General features: G+C 35.1%; 1 protein-coding gene across 2 annotated transcripts in view; it reads right to left on the reverse strand.

The window, feature by feature from the left end:
* Positions 1–2,092: 2,092 nt before the first annotated feature.
* Positions 2,093–18,931, reverse strand: part of LOC149422208 (dual specificity protein phosphatase 22-B) — a 228,845-nt gene continuing 212,006 nt past the window's right edge. The window contains exons 5-9 of one of the 2 annotated variants that reach the window (XM_089633660.1): positions 17,729–17,882; positions 15,779–16,009; positions 14,170–14,341; positions 10,187–10,257; positions 2,093–7,010 (exon numbers count right to left, since the gene is read on the reverse strand). In XM_089633660.1, coding sequence (XP_089489786.1) covers positions 10,209–10,257; positions 14,170–14,341; positions 15,779–16,009; positions 17,729–17,882 — 606 coding nt within the window. In that variant the 3' untranslated portion in view covers positions 2,093–7,010; positions 10,187–10,208. The remainder of the gene's footprint in view (positions 7,011–10,186; positions 10,258–14,169; positions 14,342–15,778; positions 16,010–17,728; positions 17,883–18,931) is intronic. The other variant, XM_089633661.1, reaches the window with a different exon arrangement.

Consider the following 18,931-nt stretch of genomic DNA (forward strand, 5'->3'; position numbering starts at 1 on the left):
ATTAAATTTTCTTACAGTTTACAGGCCCATTTAAATTGGGCATTATCAAAACTTTCCATCAAATTAGAAGCATTCAGTTTGTCTTCCCGCGTAACTTAAATAATAAGGAAATCACTCTGAAGACTGCTCTCTTACTGAAGGGAAAATTGCTTCTCTGGACTGTCCAGCTATCAAAATATTTTTCGCCCCCTCAAACATCAATATTATAGTATTTTCTTCAACCGTGACCTTTATCATAAAGCTTTCCTCAATGTATTATTGCATTTCAATCATTATATCCACCATATTAATTTCACCTAATTAATTACAAACATTTCTCATCTACATTGCAATTCGTCTTATAAAATTACTATTTCAAATAGTTGATTTTACTCTCCTCGCATCAATGTGTTCACACATTAGTATTACAAAAGACAGATTAAGTATAGAATAATATAATATTACGATTAGAATGTGGAATAAAACCTAGACTGGTGAGCCTTTTCACATAAAGAAAAAGCTACAAGAAAAGCATCTTTTCATGTTTTGTGAAACAGTTTTACTTCTTCTCTTTTATCACTAACCTTTCTATTGAAATATAGATTAAATTTGACAATTCATAGTTATTGCAAATATGTATACATGATATCATTTCGATTCCTAACGCCAGACTTTAAACTGATGTTCACCACCACTGAAAATTATACAACAGAGACGAGTTCAGAAACTATTGCAATGAATTTGGGGTACTGATTTAGATTAATTATATTAATTTGAGGAAAGTGTTCCATTTTTAAACAAAAGCAACAGAATTGATTTTGACAGATGAGGGGAAAATTGGAAAAAAGAGTTTTAAGAGGGTGTTTGATTGGAGATTAGAATAATGCATTATAGAAATTAATAATTGGAACAGTTACAATACTTATAAAGTGGTCTCTTAAATAAGTCCTAAGGAGAAGATGTTATAGGAATAAAAATTAATAATAACCCAGGTGGAAAAGCCATTAATTATATTCAAAATAACTTTCATCTGGTCGGTGAAACCGCAATGTGACAATTTCGCAACAATGAATTTCAAAATACGGTAAAATCGCTTTGGTGGAATACAAGTTACTTTGTGGTTGGAAGTTACAAGTGGTTTCGCAGTCAATGTTGTATGTTGAATTAATCGACGTAAGTTTGAATCAATGTAAATACAAATCTGTATAAGTAGGCGTGAAAAACTTAAGTACAAATCGACATGAGTATGAATTGATTGATGTAAACAAAAATCAAAGTAAGGATGAATCTGCGTTAGTACAAATTCAATATAAGTATGTATCGTCGCAAGTCCTGGAGGTGCATGTGTCGTCACAAGCGCCGCCGCCATTGGTACAACGATAAGAACAGAAAATCAAATCAAGTCCATACATTCAGAATCTCCAATCAATCAAACTCCGCATCAATTTTTAAAAAATTGTATTACGTCAAACACGGTAGTCTCTTTTATAGTGGTTCATTGAGTGGTCGTTGTCTCATTTGTAACAATTTTTTTCTTCAAAAGTTTCGCTATTTTAGAATATTGTTGTATTTAATGTTTTTACATGAAAATTGAAGCATATTTTGTGCCCCAAAATTTCTAAATTTCATTCTTAAAAACCCCACAAAACTGTTGTTATGTTTTCAAGCAAATCAAATAATACAGAACTATTAATTTGAGTGTTTTTAAATTCTCTGTGTAAATTCTTTTTTTATGATTTTTTACCAGAAATTTGTCCACATTTTTTAGCGATGTTTGTAGTAATTTGTTATTTTTTACTATTTATTCATTTCCCATTCCCATTTGTTTATACGTGGCCAGTAATATAAGACGAGGAAGGGTTTACGGTTGCCATGCCAACGGGACTTCCGCTTATTATTCGAGAAAAAAAAACATGCAACCGAACTGCTAATATCGTCAACTTGTGTTTGGATCATGAATAAACAGTAATATATAGACTATTATTTGACATTCTCATGCAAAATAAGATACTAAGTATCACACTATATTTGATTTGTTATTTTTTTTGCTTGAAAAAACATGTACCTTTTATATGTACATGAAGGCTATTGTGTTTGTTCAAATAAAAAAAAAAAAACCCTTTTGCATAATTATTTTGATGTTTTAAGAAATGTGAAACATTTGGACCACAATAAGTATGAAACAATATATAAAGACGTGTACGTCGAGGTATTCCCATTGACATTAATCGTCTCTCCTGAAAAAGTACAATGTTGTCACTGTCACATTGAAATTTTTAACAGCCCAGGGATGATAGTATACCTTCAATGATAACAAATCTGCAGCAGAAGGCAGATGCAACAGATCGCCACACATTACCATCCTGACACGTTAACTTAACACGTTACTGATTCCAAATACATGCACGCTCTTAGCACAGCACGTTATATAAAGTATACATGATCTAAGCGTCACTAACATATTGATATGACTACCACTACAGAATAATTTGAGCGAAATAGAAGTGAATACATTATCAATAGTGAGGAAATTCAAAAGCTGGGAGAATAAGATTACAAGGTATTATTATAATTAATTAATTTGGCACCATTTAGGGGGGACCGCTTGGGACCATTCCTTTGCAGCTTTAAAAATACATTTTATATTTATATGTATATTATTTCAAATTACTCGCCGTACTTCAAATCTGCTTTTATATATGTAGCTACTATTACACTTTTTTCTATAACTTCCTCATTGACCACGACACGTTATGAGATAAGTAAGGGCACAATTTGCAGACGTGGTGAGACAAAAATCAATGAAAATTTTTTTTTTTTTGTGAAATGGTCGAATGCAATAGTGTTTCTACTGGATATTTTATATAAATTTATTTTTAATAGTCAGAAGGAAAGAAGTGGAAAAAAGATTATTAAAATAATTTAATCATAATTCATAACAATAATAAAATATTTAATCAATTAGTGTGATGTTTCTGCAATAGAAGAAACTCATAATTATTTTTTAATTTACTTATTTGATATAAATATAGCTCTTTTTTACAGTGGGTATGAAATAGACTCGTTATAGAATATTTCGTTTTGTTTAACGTGATATGAATAGACTCGTACGATATAAACCGTCGGAGCGTCAATCTATCGGCGTACCTAGACTACGCCAAACACCTCAAAGCGACAATCTCTTGGCGTAGACTTTGGTGTACGTATCATGTAAAAAACAATGACATAGAAAATACCGGTCCAAAACGAATCTTTTGTTGCCCAAAATAAATTCAATTGCGAAACATCATTCACCTTTAGGTTTTTTTAAAGTTGATAAATGGTTGAGACTAATAAATGTGTGGTTCTTATACAAAGACATTTAATCATGCGTCGTATGTAATGTCACATTCTCACCTGATATCTCTTCTATGAGTCTTTATGGTTAATTTATAGAACGAAAGTTGAAATCCATCAAACGTTGGGTTCTATTTCGTAGAAAAGCCCGTTCTTAAAAATTTATTTCATGGATTTTGTGAAGCAGATCAATGATTAGATCAGATGTGAACCCAGCATTAGAAAAACAATTATTCAATAATTTTAAATCACGAAATAACATTAGAATATCTGCTGGTTAAATAAAATTGAGAGTATAATTCATACTTAAATATATATATAAAATCAGTACCATATGATAAGTTTGATAACACAACCATTAAAAATATATATTTTATATGTAGAAATTTCATTATTTTACATGCCGCTTACAAGAAAAAGTGCATTATATATTTTTTTCATCAAAATGTAGAAAGGTGATTGAATCTCTAAGAAAGAAGTGAAATTTCCTTAATTAGTTGTAGCGCACATTAATATAAATGCATCAGGTGCTTAGTGGCTGAATGCTTGCCTGCGAACCCTTGGTCAAGGGTTTAAATCCAATTAATGCAGTTTTATCATAGCACACTTAAGCTTATATCAAAAGCCATTATAAAGTGAGTTTTAGAATCTGAATTATGTTATTTTCATTTCTAAATATCTTAAATCTCTGATTTGTGTGAGTACATATTTTGTGTAATGAATCGATATAATAATAATATTCTTGTTAAAACAACATTGTTTAAATGTTTAATAATATATTATGATAAAAATAAAATTCTATCTCTTTCACTATGTAACAAAATAACATTTTTTGTTGGATATCTATAAAATTGATTGTCCCATAAAAAAATCATCTTAAAAACAATATTTTCATAACACATATATATTATTTAAATATATATTGTGATAGTTTCTCTCGCCAATGGGAATAATTTTTTTTTCCTTCAAATTTCGTTTTCTTCTCAATTAAACATTTATATTATTACGTTCTATCAGCTAGCCGCTGTCACATAATATGTCAAAAATAATTAACACATTTTTCAGTTTCCCAAATAAAAAATATTCAAACATTCCAAATGTGTATTACCTATTACCTATTTTACCAACCCGTGAGCCTAAAACAGTTTGTCAAAAATTGATATAGAAATATAATGCGACCGAATGAAATTGGTTCCACCGATTAAGTAATCCAACTACATATTAAATTATTTACACTGTACAGTGAAACCCACAAATAAGGTTCTCCACAAAAAGATTTGTTTATCGGTTTCTTGAAATTTCATACAATAGTTTTCTTATAATATAAAAAGTTTTTATGCAAAACTGCTACAAAATTTGATAGTTTACTTTTGACGCGAATTTATGGAGTCATTCTTCCATATTCTACAAATAATGACATTTGTATGCGCAATATATGTTCAACTGATGAAAAAATTACAAGACCATATAATCTATGGCCGAACATCTTTATTATGTCTTTATGTAACTCTGTTTATTGTATGTTTTCGTTGAATTCGCATTGAAGATATTATGAAAGATCTATACAAATGATTATTGGAAAAAAAAATATGGAAGATTTTCAAATTAATAATTCAATTAATTTTCAATAGATGTCTCTGTTGTAACTGTGATTTATCAATAGAGAGATATAAGTGACTAACTGTTTTACCATTGTAGAAACCATTTCCCGTTGTTTCAGTACATAATCAGATTTTCTCTGTTCAAGTTCGAACTACAGCTTGAGACTAGGGCGTCCTACTAGAATTGTTATATTGGACTTGGTTGAAATAAATAATAGTGATTAATAACATGTTATAATAGAATTTACCAAAATTTTTCAATCCCTTCAAAAACCTTATAAAAGAGTTTCACTGTATGTACCAATTTTGCTTCCATATCAATTTCGACAGGCTGTTTTATTTCTTCAAAGGGTAAATAAACGCAGGTAACCCTAAGGCACAATTCGTACCTATATTTTGTTTTAGGTCAAGAATGTACGTCTTCCTGAATCCATTCACATCAAAGTCACGTTGAAAATGTTAGTCATTTATTGACACCTTATAACTGCTGTGCTTGTACCAGCATCAAATTCAAGTCAATTACAATTAATTCATCAGTATAACTCAATTACTTGACAATAGATGCAGAAAAAGTATTTGAAATGATGTAATGTACCTCAAAAGTGAACTTTTCAGTTGTAAGCAGTAAAAGCCACGTAATGCTCTAAGAATGTACATTTTTTTGCTTATATCCAGTGCTATCTCCAGTGCACGTTTTGTAGCATTGCTCACTTGTTCGCATGCTTGTAGAGCTAAGTCACCTACAATATCATACAAGTAGGTAGTGAAAAAATGACAATAGTAATTTGTCTTTTTATCAGCACCGCAGGCAAATTGTTTATTTTAAATAAATGCCAATGCCTCTAATCATTTAGCTGAAAAACGTTTAACTTTGTTGCACTGCTGGTCAGGATTCCATTTCCTGTGCACCGAGACTGATGTAACATAGTTCTGACTGACTTAAGTCTCACACCAGAGTTATCTTGCATCAGAAAATTAAGCAGTAGACTTTCCATATATCGCATAGTAGATAAATGGTGTAAGGCTGCTTTGGATTAAGACACCTCTCATAACTGTGACATCAAAAATGCAGTGAGTAGACTGATGATGCCCTACGGAGTAGATCAATGATGCAATATAGTCAACACACCTTACAACTGAGACATCTAGCATCATACAAATAGTCAGTAGACTATTCATGATACTCGGATTAAACAGATAGTGTAACGTGGTTATGACTCAAGATAACTCAAAGCTAAGCTATTAGAAGAACGAAACTAAAGATATTAGAAGAACGAGATGTGCTATGCGCAGTTCGTACTGAGTGGAATTGTTTTGCCGAGTGTCGCCGGTTTTGTTCACCAATACTACTGCACACCTTCGCTTGCGCTAAGGTATCCGCACTAATACATAGAACAGATTTCTGTGCGTACACGTCCCGATACCGTTCAAAGTACCCTAATTAGGTAGTACTCCGGCTACGGTCCGGCGGCCAACATAGCATATCTCGTTCTTCTAATATCTTTGGAGTAGACCAATGATGTAATGTGTTCCTGGCTTAATACACCTCACAACTAAGTCAACTGTCAACAGAGGTGTAGTGATTAGACTGTTGATGCAGCAAAAAGTATTCTGTTGATACATCACTGAGCAGACCATTGATGAAATGTGGCCGTGGCTTAATACATCTCACAACTGAGACAACTGCCAACAGAAACTTAGGTAGTCATTAGACGGTCGATGCATCTTTGAGTAGACTATTGATGCAATGTGGTTCCACATAATTACATATCAAAACTGCCAATCAAAACACAGTCAGTAGACTGCTGATACAATGACAGAGTAGACTTTCGATGCACGCCAGAGTAGACTATTGATACACAACACTCCTGGGCTTAAAACACCTCATATCTGAGACAACCACCATAAGAAGTGTAGTCGGTAGACTGCTGATGCACCGAGAGTAGACTGTCGATGCACCCCAGAATAGACTATTGATGCACAACGGTCCTGGGCTGAAAGTGCCAACGGTAGAAGAGAGGCAGGTGGGGGTAGAGGTCACCGGGGAACACTGCTCCCCGGGACACAGGCTATGTCCGCCTTTGAACACTGGTCCTGAAATGTGACAAGATAATTAACAAAGGATTGTTATATGTAACTCCAGACTACGTAATCATTTTCTTGTAATGGCATCTCCTAGCAGAGGTTAGAGACAAACATTCTTAATCTCTAAATTCTTTTCGGGAGATAATTTACCCAGCCTGACACGGACTCATAAAAGTCATGCTATCTCATGTTGGATTATGGTGAGATATATGATTTAAACAGTGTTAGAAATAGAGAACATCACACTTTGAGTTTTGATTTAAAAGTTTACCATAGACAATTCCAAAACTTTTTAAATCTTTCTATAAAACAACATTTACCATTTGAAAAATATTTGTTTGCTAATTTTATAATATATATATATTTTGATGTAAAACTAAAAAAATGTAAAGTTTGACTAATTAAATATGTTTTTTTTAGTTTAATGTAAAGTGGTAATTACAGTTTACGTGATAAAAATCATCGGTAAGCGACTTTAAAAACTTTATCGATAAGTACTTAAGTTCAAAATTTTAATAGTAAAATCTGAATGACTCTTTCATCTGCGTTCAAAAACAGTATTTTATTTTGAAATACGTTCATAAACAGCAAATCTATTTGAAACTGAATGACGGGCGAGAATATTTGATGGTATGATATTATTTTGTCAAGACCTTGGCGTTCAAAGTACCAAAGTAAATACCTTGGTCACAACCTCAGAAATCCCTGAAAATACCATTGACTGAAATAAACTGAAAGACGGAAGAACTATTATTATTTTTTTTTTTGTACATACATATGAGTCGTGTAATTTCTATACCCGCTATATCAACTTTCATTAATTTGGAGAAAACCGCAAAAAACTGTCACATCTCTAGCGTACATAAGTAATTGCATTACAATTTTTTATATAATGAATTGGAGTAATAAAATTTCGAAAAGCATTTATTTTTCTATATATGTCTAGCAATAATTAAGTAATTTCGATAAATAAAATGGATAAAGCGGATTTTGATACTCACTTCGTGATTTTGAAAGTCAACTGAGCCGATATGGCGGGTTTAGAAACACACGCGTAGATTATTTTGACACACGAGCGTGGCGTCAGAGCGGCGGCCATGTTGTATTTTGGCAAAATAACTGCTTGTGATTGGTTGAATCCGATATAGCGGGTTTTGATAGTAACTTTCTGTATGATATAGCGGATTTGGTTTCTCACTCGCAGTTTTAACATGGTTTTTGGTCAGGATAAGGAGGGTTTTGAAACTCAATTTTAAGCTCCTCTTGTTGCTCGCAAAAATGTGAACAAGATGTCATACTCAGATCATTTTGTCAAAAAATCGGATATAGCGGGTATGGAAATTATAGGATTCATATATGTATTTTAAGTCAGAAAATAATTCCCTAATGGCCAATCTCATCTTTGGGGATGCTGTGTGGAGGATCTTTCAAGGAAAAGGAGAAGTGAAACTGTTGTAGGAGGGAGGAAACAGCAAATTATTCCAGTCGAGCTGTTGAACACAAGAACGGGTCGTAGAAGCGAATATTAACTGTAGACAAATGTTTTATACAGTTTAACTTTACTGTGGATGGATGTCCCATCTTGATTATGTGCAGAGATGTGCTTTATTTCAAATAAATCCATTTCAAATGGAAATGCAAAATGGGTATTTCCCATTTTGCATTTTAAATGCTTTTCTAAAAACCATTTTGCATTTTGCATTTTAAATGCTTTTCTCAATGCATTTTCCATTTTAAATGCTTTTTTGCAACATTCTTCCTACTATCTCCACTCATCTTTTTTTCATAAGCCCCAAATATCAGTCGGTCCTCAAACTCGCTATGAGAGATAATTTACATTTGTCAAGTTGCTCCCTGGTAGGAGCCCTGGCAATTGAGTGATACCATTACAAAAATACTCATTCAAATACTGAACGTGGGGCCATGAAGCTGTAATATTAAATGTTAGATAGCAGTTTCTATGTTTTTACGTTGGCAACATTAGTCCGCGCAAACTTTTTGTGGTTTTTTAATCTGTAGTCGTGGTGTTTTTGGATTTACCATCATGTAATATGTTTGTTCTACATTGATGTCCATTATTAAATGAAAAAATTCTATAATTATTTTAATTGTTTGACTTGAGAAACCATTTTGCATTTTCAATGCATTTTGAAAATAGGTATTTTGCATTTTGCATTTGAAATGCTTTTCTAAAAACCATTTTGCATTTTGCATTTTCAAATGGAAAAGTTTTGACCCATTTCCATTTTGCATTTCAAATGGTTTTGGGTACCCATTTTGCACATCTCTGCTGATGTGCTGCTGTTTTAACATATATATAATTGTACAAAGATCATCGTCAACCTCAACTAAGACGTAGCACAACAGACGTAGAAGAAGGTGGATTCTTAGATTAGGGGATGTTTGTGATACTTTATGAATTACATAATAATGGGTAAGTATCATCTTTGATGAAGCAAGCACTGGAAATGCATTTTGCATAGTTTTCAAAGCAAAGAACATGTATTAACAATAAATTTACAAAACATGCATTTATTAACTGGGAACTAAACTTGCATTACAATAATGTATAAACAAATTCTATAAATCAAAACGTAGTTATGCCAAATTAAAACTTCAAACAGCTGTCTATGCAAAATATGAACATTGTCAAGAAAATTTATAATATAAGCTTTGTACCTGCCTTCTAGTTAAACACGTAATAATTAAGTTCAAATTAATAATACATTATGTACTATTTTGTTTGTTAAGCCATTCACAATTTAAGCTTTTTTGGAAAATTAAACAATACATATTTTCAGTGGCGTTGCAAATTATTTAATTCTTATATTTTCAGTAGATATATATTACAATGAATTCATACCAACAGTTTTACAATAGCTGGCTTCCAGCCAGTTGATAGGGCTTCGATTATCGCCGTGGTCATTTTTTTATCAAAAATGTTTTATATATATTTTTTATTTTATATCCTGTGATTTTACAACTGTCTGCGCCATTTCATAATAAAAAGGGACCCAAAGTTAACATAATCTTTTAAATTAAATACACATGATTTTAACATTTAGGTTTCCCAGAGATTTATCCAATTTCAAGGTTAGCCCGCACTTTCCCTTACTCGCTTGATAATATAATGATCTGTAAAATGACTGGGATAAAAGATATGATGGATGATTGAAAAGGCTTACAGTATGAACAAGTACAATAACTTCACAGGGGAGTATCCATCCACTTAACGGAGGGGATGATCCATGCTTCACTAGAATGAGAAAACAACATGGCTGGTGAATAATTACTCAACAAACCAACAGCAAAAAATAAAATTAATTTACATATTATGGCTATCTATGGCATCCGGCATTCAATGGTATCAGCGGCAAAGCTAGATTGGTTACAAGTATATATACAGCCAGAACGACCAAAGTAATGTTAGGAACACCCGCAAACAACATCTTTCTGACACATGTGTGGAGCAGGTCAATTCTGCATAAATGTATAATACATAATTCTTGTCAACTTTCATCTATAGACTGTCAATTAGATTGACACATTTTTTCACGATAATTTTAGAACACGAAAACAACAATTTGTTCACCATCAGAAGTATATTGCTTGTGGGGTCCTAAAATCATGCTTTATCTGCTTTGAATATGCATATTAAAGCTGGATCGATCAATTATTTTACATGACCCGGGTCGCTCACGACCCGCTGGCAAAGTGATCGGGTCAAGAGTATCCATTCTTTGATCGGATACTTTTACATATGAAAAAAATGGCAGAGAGAAGAGAAGAGAGATCGATGAGACTTGAGTACCCGTCACCCGATCTTTGATCGGGTATTTCCGTTTGACGCAGGCAGGTAGTAGGTAAGTAATAACCTATTTTAGATTTTAGGTATCTACTAGCTCTATTTTTCTGTCGCGAGAACAGGATTTGAGATGCCCAGTCTACAAAATTCATACATCTATGGTCGCTCACCACACCGGCTCCCATCACAGGACACGGGTGCTGATAATCGAATTTATTTTTGAAAAATTAACCCTATCACTTATTATTGTTTTATCGCGTAGTTTTGTATATCGCTTGCAGAATTTTACGAAAACGTTTGCATATTCTGCTAACAGTCGAAAGGGTAGGTTCATATATTGCTTTGTAAATTTTACCATAACACGATCGGCACTCGGTTTGTGTGATATTTTTGTCCATATTGTATCTCCAATTTAACATCCACTCTTTTCCAGGCAATGTTAATAGAACTTCTTTAAATGTTCCTAATATTCAATTTACTGACACGGTGAACCCACACTTATTTGGACCTCCATCTTTAGGTTTTTTAGATTTCACTTGTGCAACAGGCTCAGGTATTTTATGCTAATATTTCTACATCCTCTGCCAAATCAAACCTTCCTCGCGCTTCTTATTCTTCCGGTCAAGCTTAGATGAATTAATAGAGTGAAGATAACGTTACTGAGACAAGGCGAGTGGTTTCAGTGAACTTGATTCCAGTTTACCAGAAGCGACCAACCCATTGATGTACAGCCATAGAAAAATAAGATAAGCCACGCATTAAAATATACAGAAATCGAGAAAAGAAATACACCAAATTAAGCAAAAAAAATCTTAAAAACAATACGATTTAATAAAAAGAATATCTGAAAACAACCCACACATGCAAGTCTTCACAAGGATTGGTCTTTGCCTTATAATCTCTTTTAACAAAATATGGTCTTAGAGAGGTGTTTATTAATGTCTTTCAGCGTGGCCCAGAAAAAAATAAAAATGGATTAAAAAGTTTGGTAGACCTTACAAAAAATTACTTTATAACTTGACTGTGATAACTAACATAATTTATTTATTTAATCATTTTTTTCTCATAAAAATCAACCTCACTAGGACTAGGCCTGTATTGAGGTTAACAATTTACATTTGAGTAAAGCAAACATAAGAGTAATCACAAACATAAAGTAATACTACATACAAACACAAAATATTTCAAAAATAAATAAAAATGATGTATTTGAATTTAACAAATAAATACCCATTAAACATTAAATAATTCACCATCCTCATGATAAAATGCATGTTTTCGATATGATTAATTAAACACTTGAAAAATCAGCCAAGCTCAACATACATACACATATTACATATAAACATCATTGACTTTTGGGAAGCATTTTCCTGAAAAAAGGGCGTTTTGTAACCAGTGAACCTACATTTTCACAGATATGTCATCTTCAGAATCATAAGGTCATATTGATCCAAAAAGCCTTTGTTTCATTCTAAGCATTATCTACAAAACACACAAAGATTACCACATCAAGTTACATGTATACCGCTGATAGCTCCATTGTAACCTTCCAAATGGAAAACTTATCTGCACAGTTTGTAATGTTGATATTTTAGACACAGGGATTTTCCAGTGCAAAAAAAATCGGTTGGTCATTTGTTAATTCGTCTTTTGGCCAATTCGTTCATTCACTAGTTCCTCTGCGTGTTTGTTTCGTTCTTTTTCTCTACTTTTTAATCTTTCATTTAATGGGGGGTCAGAGGGAGAAGACTAGGTTTGCGAGCCAATAAGTTGCCCTGTGGACGTAGGGTATAATTACTATCTATGGACCTATATCGAGACAGTCGCGGGTTCAAATCCTATCAGGCGAAAGATCAATTTATATTATTTCATAAATAACACGTTCCATAGTGGAAGATAATCTCAGTATCGCCCTGGTGTAAGACCACCATTCATAATTGAAACGTTGCTTGAAATGACTTTGACCATGTTTGGTGACAAGATCTGAATTGCCAGGTATGTCCCCACCTTCCTCTTCCCATCTCCTCTCCCTCTCCACTACCTTCAGCCTCACAACATAACCCAATTGGCGATGCCTTAGTCTCACTGGCCTCCAGATGGTTGGGAGCAGTTGGTTAATCTTGTCCCGTTTCACAACCTAAAATTCTTTTTAATTCGTTGTCCACAAGTTTGGTGGCATTCATACATCGCCAATTCTTTGTGGATCATGTGATAAATTGATGGAGGACCAGAGTATACAAGGCAGTGAGAACCCAGACTGTATCTCAGTGGGGTTATGCACGAGATGGGCATTTCGCCACTCGAGTTTCCACCTATTTCTGGAGTGAGAGCTAACCGGAGAAGCTACTCTCCTTCCATCCATCAATTCAATATTTTTCTACTTTCTGTGCTTTTGTATGTATTTTGTCTCTCCTCTGGCCTAAAAACCAATCAATCTGTTTTTAATCTTGTTTTGGGCAGGGACAGTCTGAAGGGTTTCCTTAACCGTCTGATTGCCAATCGTCGACTTTCGTCGATTCGTGTTTTAACGAAGATTGCCGATCGTCGATTTCCGTCAATTGCGTCAGTCGTGTTCTGATTCGCGCGTACGTCGAGTGTGGTGCTGCGGCGTTGGTAAATATTATTCTAATATTATCTTAATAGTTGTAAGATCGTAGTAAACCGTTTAAATTTCAGATTCATTTATTATTTTTTTTATTTTAGTTAATTGAAAAAATATAACGTCGAGGGCGTCCTCTGAAATGTCTGACAGCGGGAGCGACAATTTCCACTCCTCTAATTCAAGTTCGAGTAAGAGTAGCTCTGATGAGAGTGATATCAGTGATGTCATACCTGTGTTTCCCAACCGCAGGATGCGAATTTCCAGTAATTCTTCGGATCGTGACCAAGAAATGGAGAGTAACACCGGAAATTACTCATTTTCAAATGTACCTCCCGGAACCAATTTTTCTACCGAAAATTCTCATTTTTTCGAAACGCCTGGACTTCGGGATCCTCCTCCGCGTGATTCTAAACTAATATCATATTTTGATTTATCGAAATCCTTGAAAATTCAAAGAATTTATGGGGTTTTAAAAAGTATATAGTTTCATAAAAAATAATGTTTTTTTGGTGGCATTTTACAAGCAAATGTATGAATTTTTTGGCACTCAAACGGTTAAACACTAGCTTCGTTTTTAAAAAAAAAGTAGTCTTGACGTAAGAATGGGTAGAGGGACTCATCTGGTCACTCAAACGTTGAAAGTTCTTCTGCGTAGACAAGTTTGTGGGTCTATAACAGGTTACAATGGAGCATTTAGCGGCAGCACCGCATTAAGATTATTCAGACTACGAGCCGAACTGGCTTTGGATAGAGGGTACCTCCTGGGCCAGTGGTGCGGGGTCATGGGGGGACTGGGCAGGGGCGTGGAGGGGGCGGATACGGCCCGGTGGCGTGCCCACGCATTACCGCCCACCACCACTGCAGAGCCCACGCACTCAGCGGCTGCACGCACGTCCGCACGGGAGCCGGAGCGGGATGGCGGTGCGGAACCTGGAATGTTATGAATGTAAAATGATTAATAGGACCTACGATTAAATCAACAGCTAGCAGATTTTGATTTCGAATGATTCATCAATATTTATTTCGAATCGCCGATCATGCTCCAAAGTAATTTTTTTGCAACTGTAATCACCGATAGGTCACCGGGAACCGTTCTAATATCATCCGTGCTAGAATTTTTTGAGATGCGATTTTAACCTTCATGGTTTGACAAACTGTGTAGAGGACAAAATCAAAATCGCTTGCGCTAAAAACACTGATTTTATTTCATGAATGTTGCTTCTCTGGCTATCCAAAAATAATTTATATTTATTTATTTACTTTTTATTTATTTATTACAAAATAATACATTACAAAATAATAAGTTATAATGTATTATTCCCAGTGAGTTTACAAAACTCATTTCGGGAAATACAACATTATATTAAAGACAAGACAACATATATTTTGAAGTTCCAAAGAAAGAATGTGACAGTCATTAACAAAACTGCTGAGAAAACAGCTTTTAAGAGCTTTTGCCAATGTTTTTTTGTTCATTGCGGGAAATTTTAGATTACTAGGTAATGCGTTGTATTGCTTCTGTGCAATGTATTGTAAGGAGTTAATTCCAAATTTAGTCGTGTAAGTAGATGACGATAAGTGTATTTGATTTTGTGATCGTGTTTTGTGCTGGTGTATGTCGGAATTAAAGACTGGTTTAGTGTTGGTGTGTGAGGAGTGTTGAATTATTTGTAGAATGGCAGTTGTGATGTTATACTTTGGCAAAATCGTAAAAGGAAGTATTTGTGTCAGTGAGTATATATCTTTGACATGTGTATCCCATGGCAGATTATATATATTCCGTACGGCTCTATTTTGAATAACTTGTGTTTTTTTGGTAATGGTGCCCCAGATAATAACTAGATAACTCAGGTGGGAGTGGATCATAGCATAATATGTGGCACGCAGTAGAGATGTGGGGAGCACACCTTGGAGTTTTATCTGTGCATGTTAGAATTCGTTTTCGTTTAAAGGCGTCCCAAAAATGAATATATATTTGAATTTTTAAAGGAATATCAAGTTTATCGCAAACATATCAGCTCGGTTTTGGATAGACACCACCTCATTTCACTAGCTTGTCCCGAGGCGATGCAACGTCACGATGCTGAGTTTTTCTGAACAGCTCGAGCTGAGGCAATACCAGTACTGGTGCCGGGGTGAAATGTTGTGATAACTTTAAAGGTAATTATTTCTTTGAAAATACCTTTTGATTACAGTTTTTCGTGTAGGGTATATATTCAGGTCTGTGTAGAAATAATAGAACCGGTTAATACATTCCGTCTCCTTTCATTCCAAGAGGAATCGGCTATCAATAGAATTATGCACTATACCAAAACTAAGTATTGCAAGAAATTACCAGCTGCAGGATTTGGATTCATCTATTTTTACCTGTGTAGGAGAAGAGACCGGCGGGCGAGGAGCGTGGGCGGTAGCTGGACATGGAGGAGACGGTGGAGTCGCTGCGCACCATGCCGCCTCCGCCGCCCCCACCCACGGCCGGCATGGAGGGCGAAGGAGAGGGGGATCGCACCCCGCGGCGACCACGCGGCGAGGCGGGCGGGGTGGCGCGCGTGCTGGCACGCCGCAAGAGCCGTTTGCTCGAGTTGTTGCGACACACACCTGAAGTAGAATAAAATGAAATTTATTTATTTACATACAACTAAAAAGACTTTTACATACAATGAAAAATATTAAAATTAAATAAAAACTTAATAGAAATATAAAAAATAATATACTAGGTTTATATTAAGAGTTCGTTCATTTCAACTTTGTATTTCAGTTATCCGGAATTAAATATATTTATTTCAATTTGGAAGGAGGGTACGGATACTGCTTCCACGGGAACCATTTATTGTATAACCAACACCTCTGCCATAGGACTCTGAATTCCTGTCTTAAAAAAAATACATTTTAAGTCTCGCAGAATCATATTTTATGTGAAATATATGAAAACGCGTCAATCAACTGCCTCGCCTGGAGAGTCGAAAATTTACGTACCACCCATAAAAAACCTTAACAAATCCTCATGAAGGTCTAACCTTCCCAAATTGCAGCCACGTTCCTTTTGCGAATAAATTTTAACAAACCTGTATTATTTATTTAGAAAACGGCATATACATGATATTATTGACAGTCAATATAGAAGGATGAAAGAAAAGAAAGAAAAAAAAGATAAAAATTATTAAAAGATTTTATAAGTAAACAAGACTTTTTAAAAAAAGAGATAAGAATTAGTACAAAGTTAATGAAAGAAACAAAGAAAAAACCTTTTGTGCAGTGACCTCGTTAAAATATGCACTGCTAAAATGTTTAGTCCAGCTTTATACTTCAATAGAGGCATATTAAAAACATCAGCTAACATAGCATAAGAGTTACCAATGGCTTGTAATCTATTTATAACAGTATTGTACTCTGAAACCGTAGTATAATTGTGACAATAATACAAACTAGGGAACCTTGATCTAATGGTAGGAAAATAAAAGCATATCAACATTTATATATCAGGGCTATACGACTGATAATTTACAACTTGTAAATATATAAAAAAAATCAGCCAGCGTATGTTTGTGGATGCAAAACCCGAAAAGTAATCGACCGATAATGCTGAAAATTTCAAAGTTTGTTATTAATAAAACTGCTGAAGAAATAGCTTTTAAGAGCTTTTGCCAATGTTTTTTTGTTCGTTGCCGGAAGTTTTAGATTACTAGGTAATGCGTTATATTGCTTATGTGCAATGTATTGTAAGAAACCGTAGTATAATTGTGAAAGTTTTTGATAGAAAATTTCAAAGTTTGTTCTTATTAATGCCAGGAGTGTTTAGAGAATGCTTTGAATGGTAGAAGTAGTGGAGGACGACTGAGGAATACTTAACGCAATATCTCTGCACCGGAATGAGATACGGAGTCAAATTAAATTCAAAGTAATGTAGTTTTTTAACAGAAACGTTTTAGTATACAGTAGTGAATGGTGGAAGAAGTCGGAGACATCCGAGAAAGACATTAGCAATAGCGAAGCATTTTTCAATTCAATTCAATTCAATTCAATTACTTTATTCCTTTAAAAACATTACAAAATTACATTTTCTTTCGTTTTTAAGTACATTGCGGGGTCCACTTCTTTTATATAAAAATATTAGATCAAAAATAATTAAATCATCTATTTCCAACACTAAAATTATTACTCAACGCAGTATGCAAGAGAATGAGGTCTTTTTGGCCCAGAGTAAGTACGCTATTATTTTAAAAGACCTAAGTAATATTTTATGCGAACAGAGTATGTCGCTAACAACTCAATTGTTGGATATGTTTTTAGTTTAAGAACACTTGTCTGTGTGTTTACCCGTGGGACAGGTCTGCCCCAAGGCGCAGCGACCCTCGCAGATGTCCCTGGAGGAGAGCATGGCCTGGTAGCTGGCCAATGCCACCAGGCAGTCGCGGTCATCATTGTTCACCAGCAGCAGGGAGGGGTAGCGCTCCTTCAGTCGCCTCCTTTCCTGGAATCACAAAACCATATACAATACTAGGTGGACATTGTCACATCACATCAACACAATCCCAAATCCAAGCATAAATACAATCTATCACTGTCGACACAAAACATCGATGGTACAGTACTCCGTAAGGCTCTCGTAGGGCAATCCGGAGGTCGCGGGTTCAAATCCCAGCAAGCGCAAGTCAATTTTATTTGATTAATATGTGTTATTTCTCGATAATTTTTTAAAAATAATACCCATAAGGAATATTTGCAGCACGTTCCAGATTGGAAGATACTCATAATATCGTCCTGGTGTAGGACCACCACTGGTGTGGAGAAAAGTGTGGCACTATAGGTCAGCAGATTGGTTCGGTATGCGGGCCCATTTCAACGCTTTTCCGTGGTCAGCTGTTTGTTTTCGGACTTCGGACCCTTCAAGATGTGCCCAGGAGATTGGTGAAGTCATCAAATCGGCGATGGATGGCTTCATACAATCGACTACTAAAGAAACTGGTGTGGGCTCAAAGCCGTGGTTCAGTCGACAATGCTCCGAAGCAGTTCGACGAAAAAACGCGGCTTACCGAGCCTACAACACATCTCGAACGCCCGAAAGCAGATCAGCATAGGCAACAAATCGGCAAAGGAATGCAAGAGAATCATTAATAGGTCAAAATTCGAACACGACCTGCAGATCAGCAAAAAGCTGGCTGCCTGCCCGCATGGCAGCAGAGCATTCTGGTCGCTTGCGGGCTCAATAGGTCGGAATTTTTGCAAACCCAGTTTGCCACCTCTTACTAGACCTGACGGCTCACTAGCAAACACCGCCACCGAAAAGGCTAACTTATTAGGGAAAATGTTTGCGGAAAACTCGACCCTCGATGACGAAGGTGCTGTTCCGCCGTCGGTTCCTCACTGCGGCTTCTATATGAAAAAGCTGAGGATCCGGCATCGGGATGTACTCCACGTTATACGGGGGCTCGATGTTAACAAAGCTAGTGGACCTGATGGAATACCTGCCCTGGTATTGCAGAGGTGTGCTGCGGAAATAGTTCCAGTTTTGACAAAGCT

Source organism: Hesperophylax consimilis, chromosome 7 (genome assembly GCF_061612785.1).
Source record: "Hesperophylax consimilis isolate HC1 chromosome 7, BYU_Hcon_1.0, whole genome shotgun sequence".
NCBI classification, from domain to species: domain Eukaryota; kingdom Metazoa; phylum Arthropoda; class Insecta; order Trichoptera; family Limnephilidae; genus Hesperophylax; species Hesperophylax consimilis.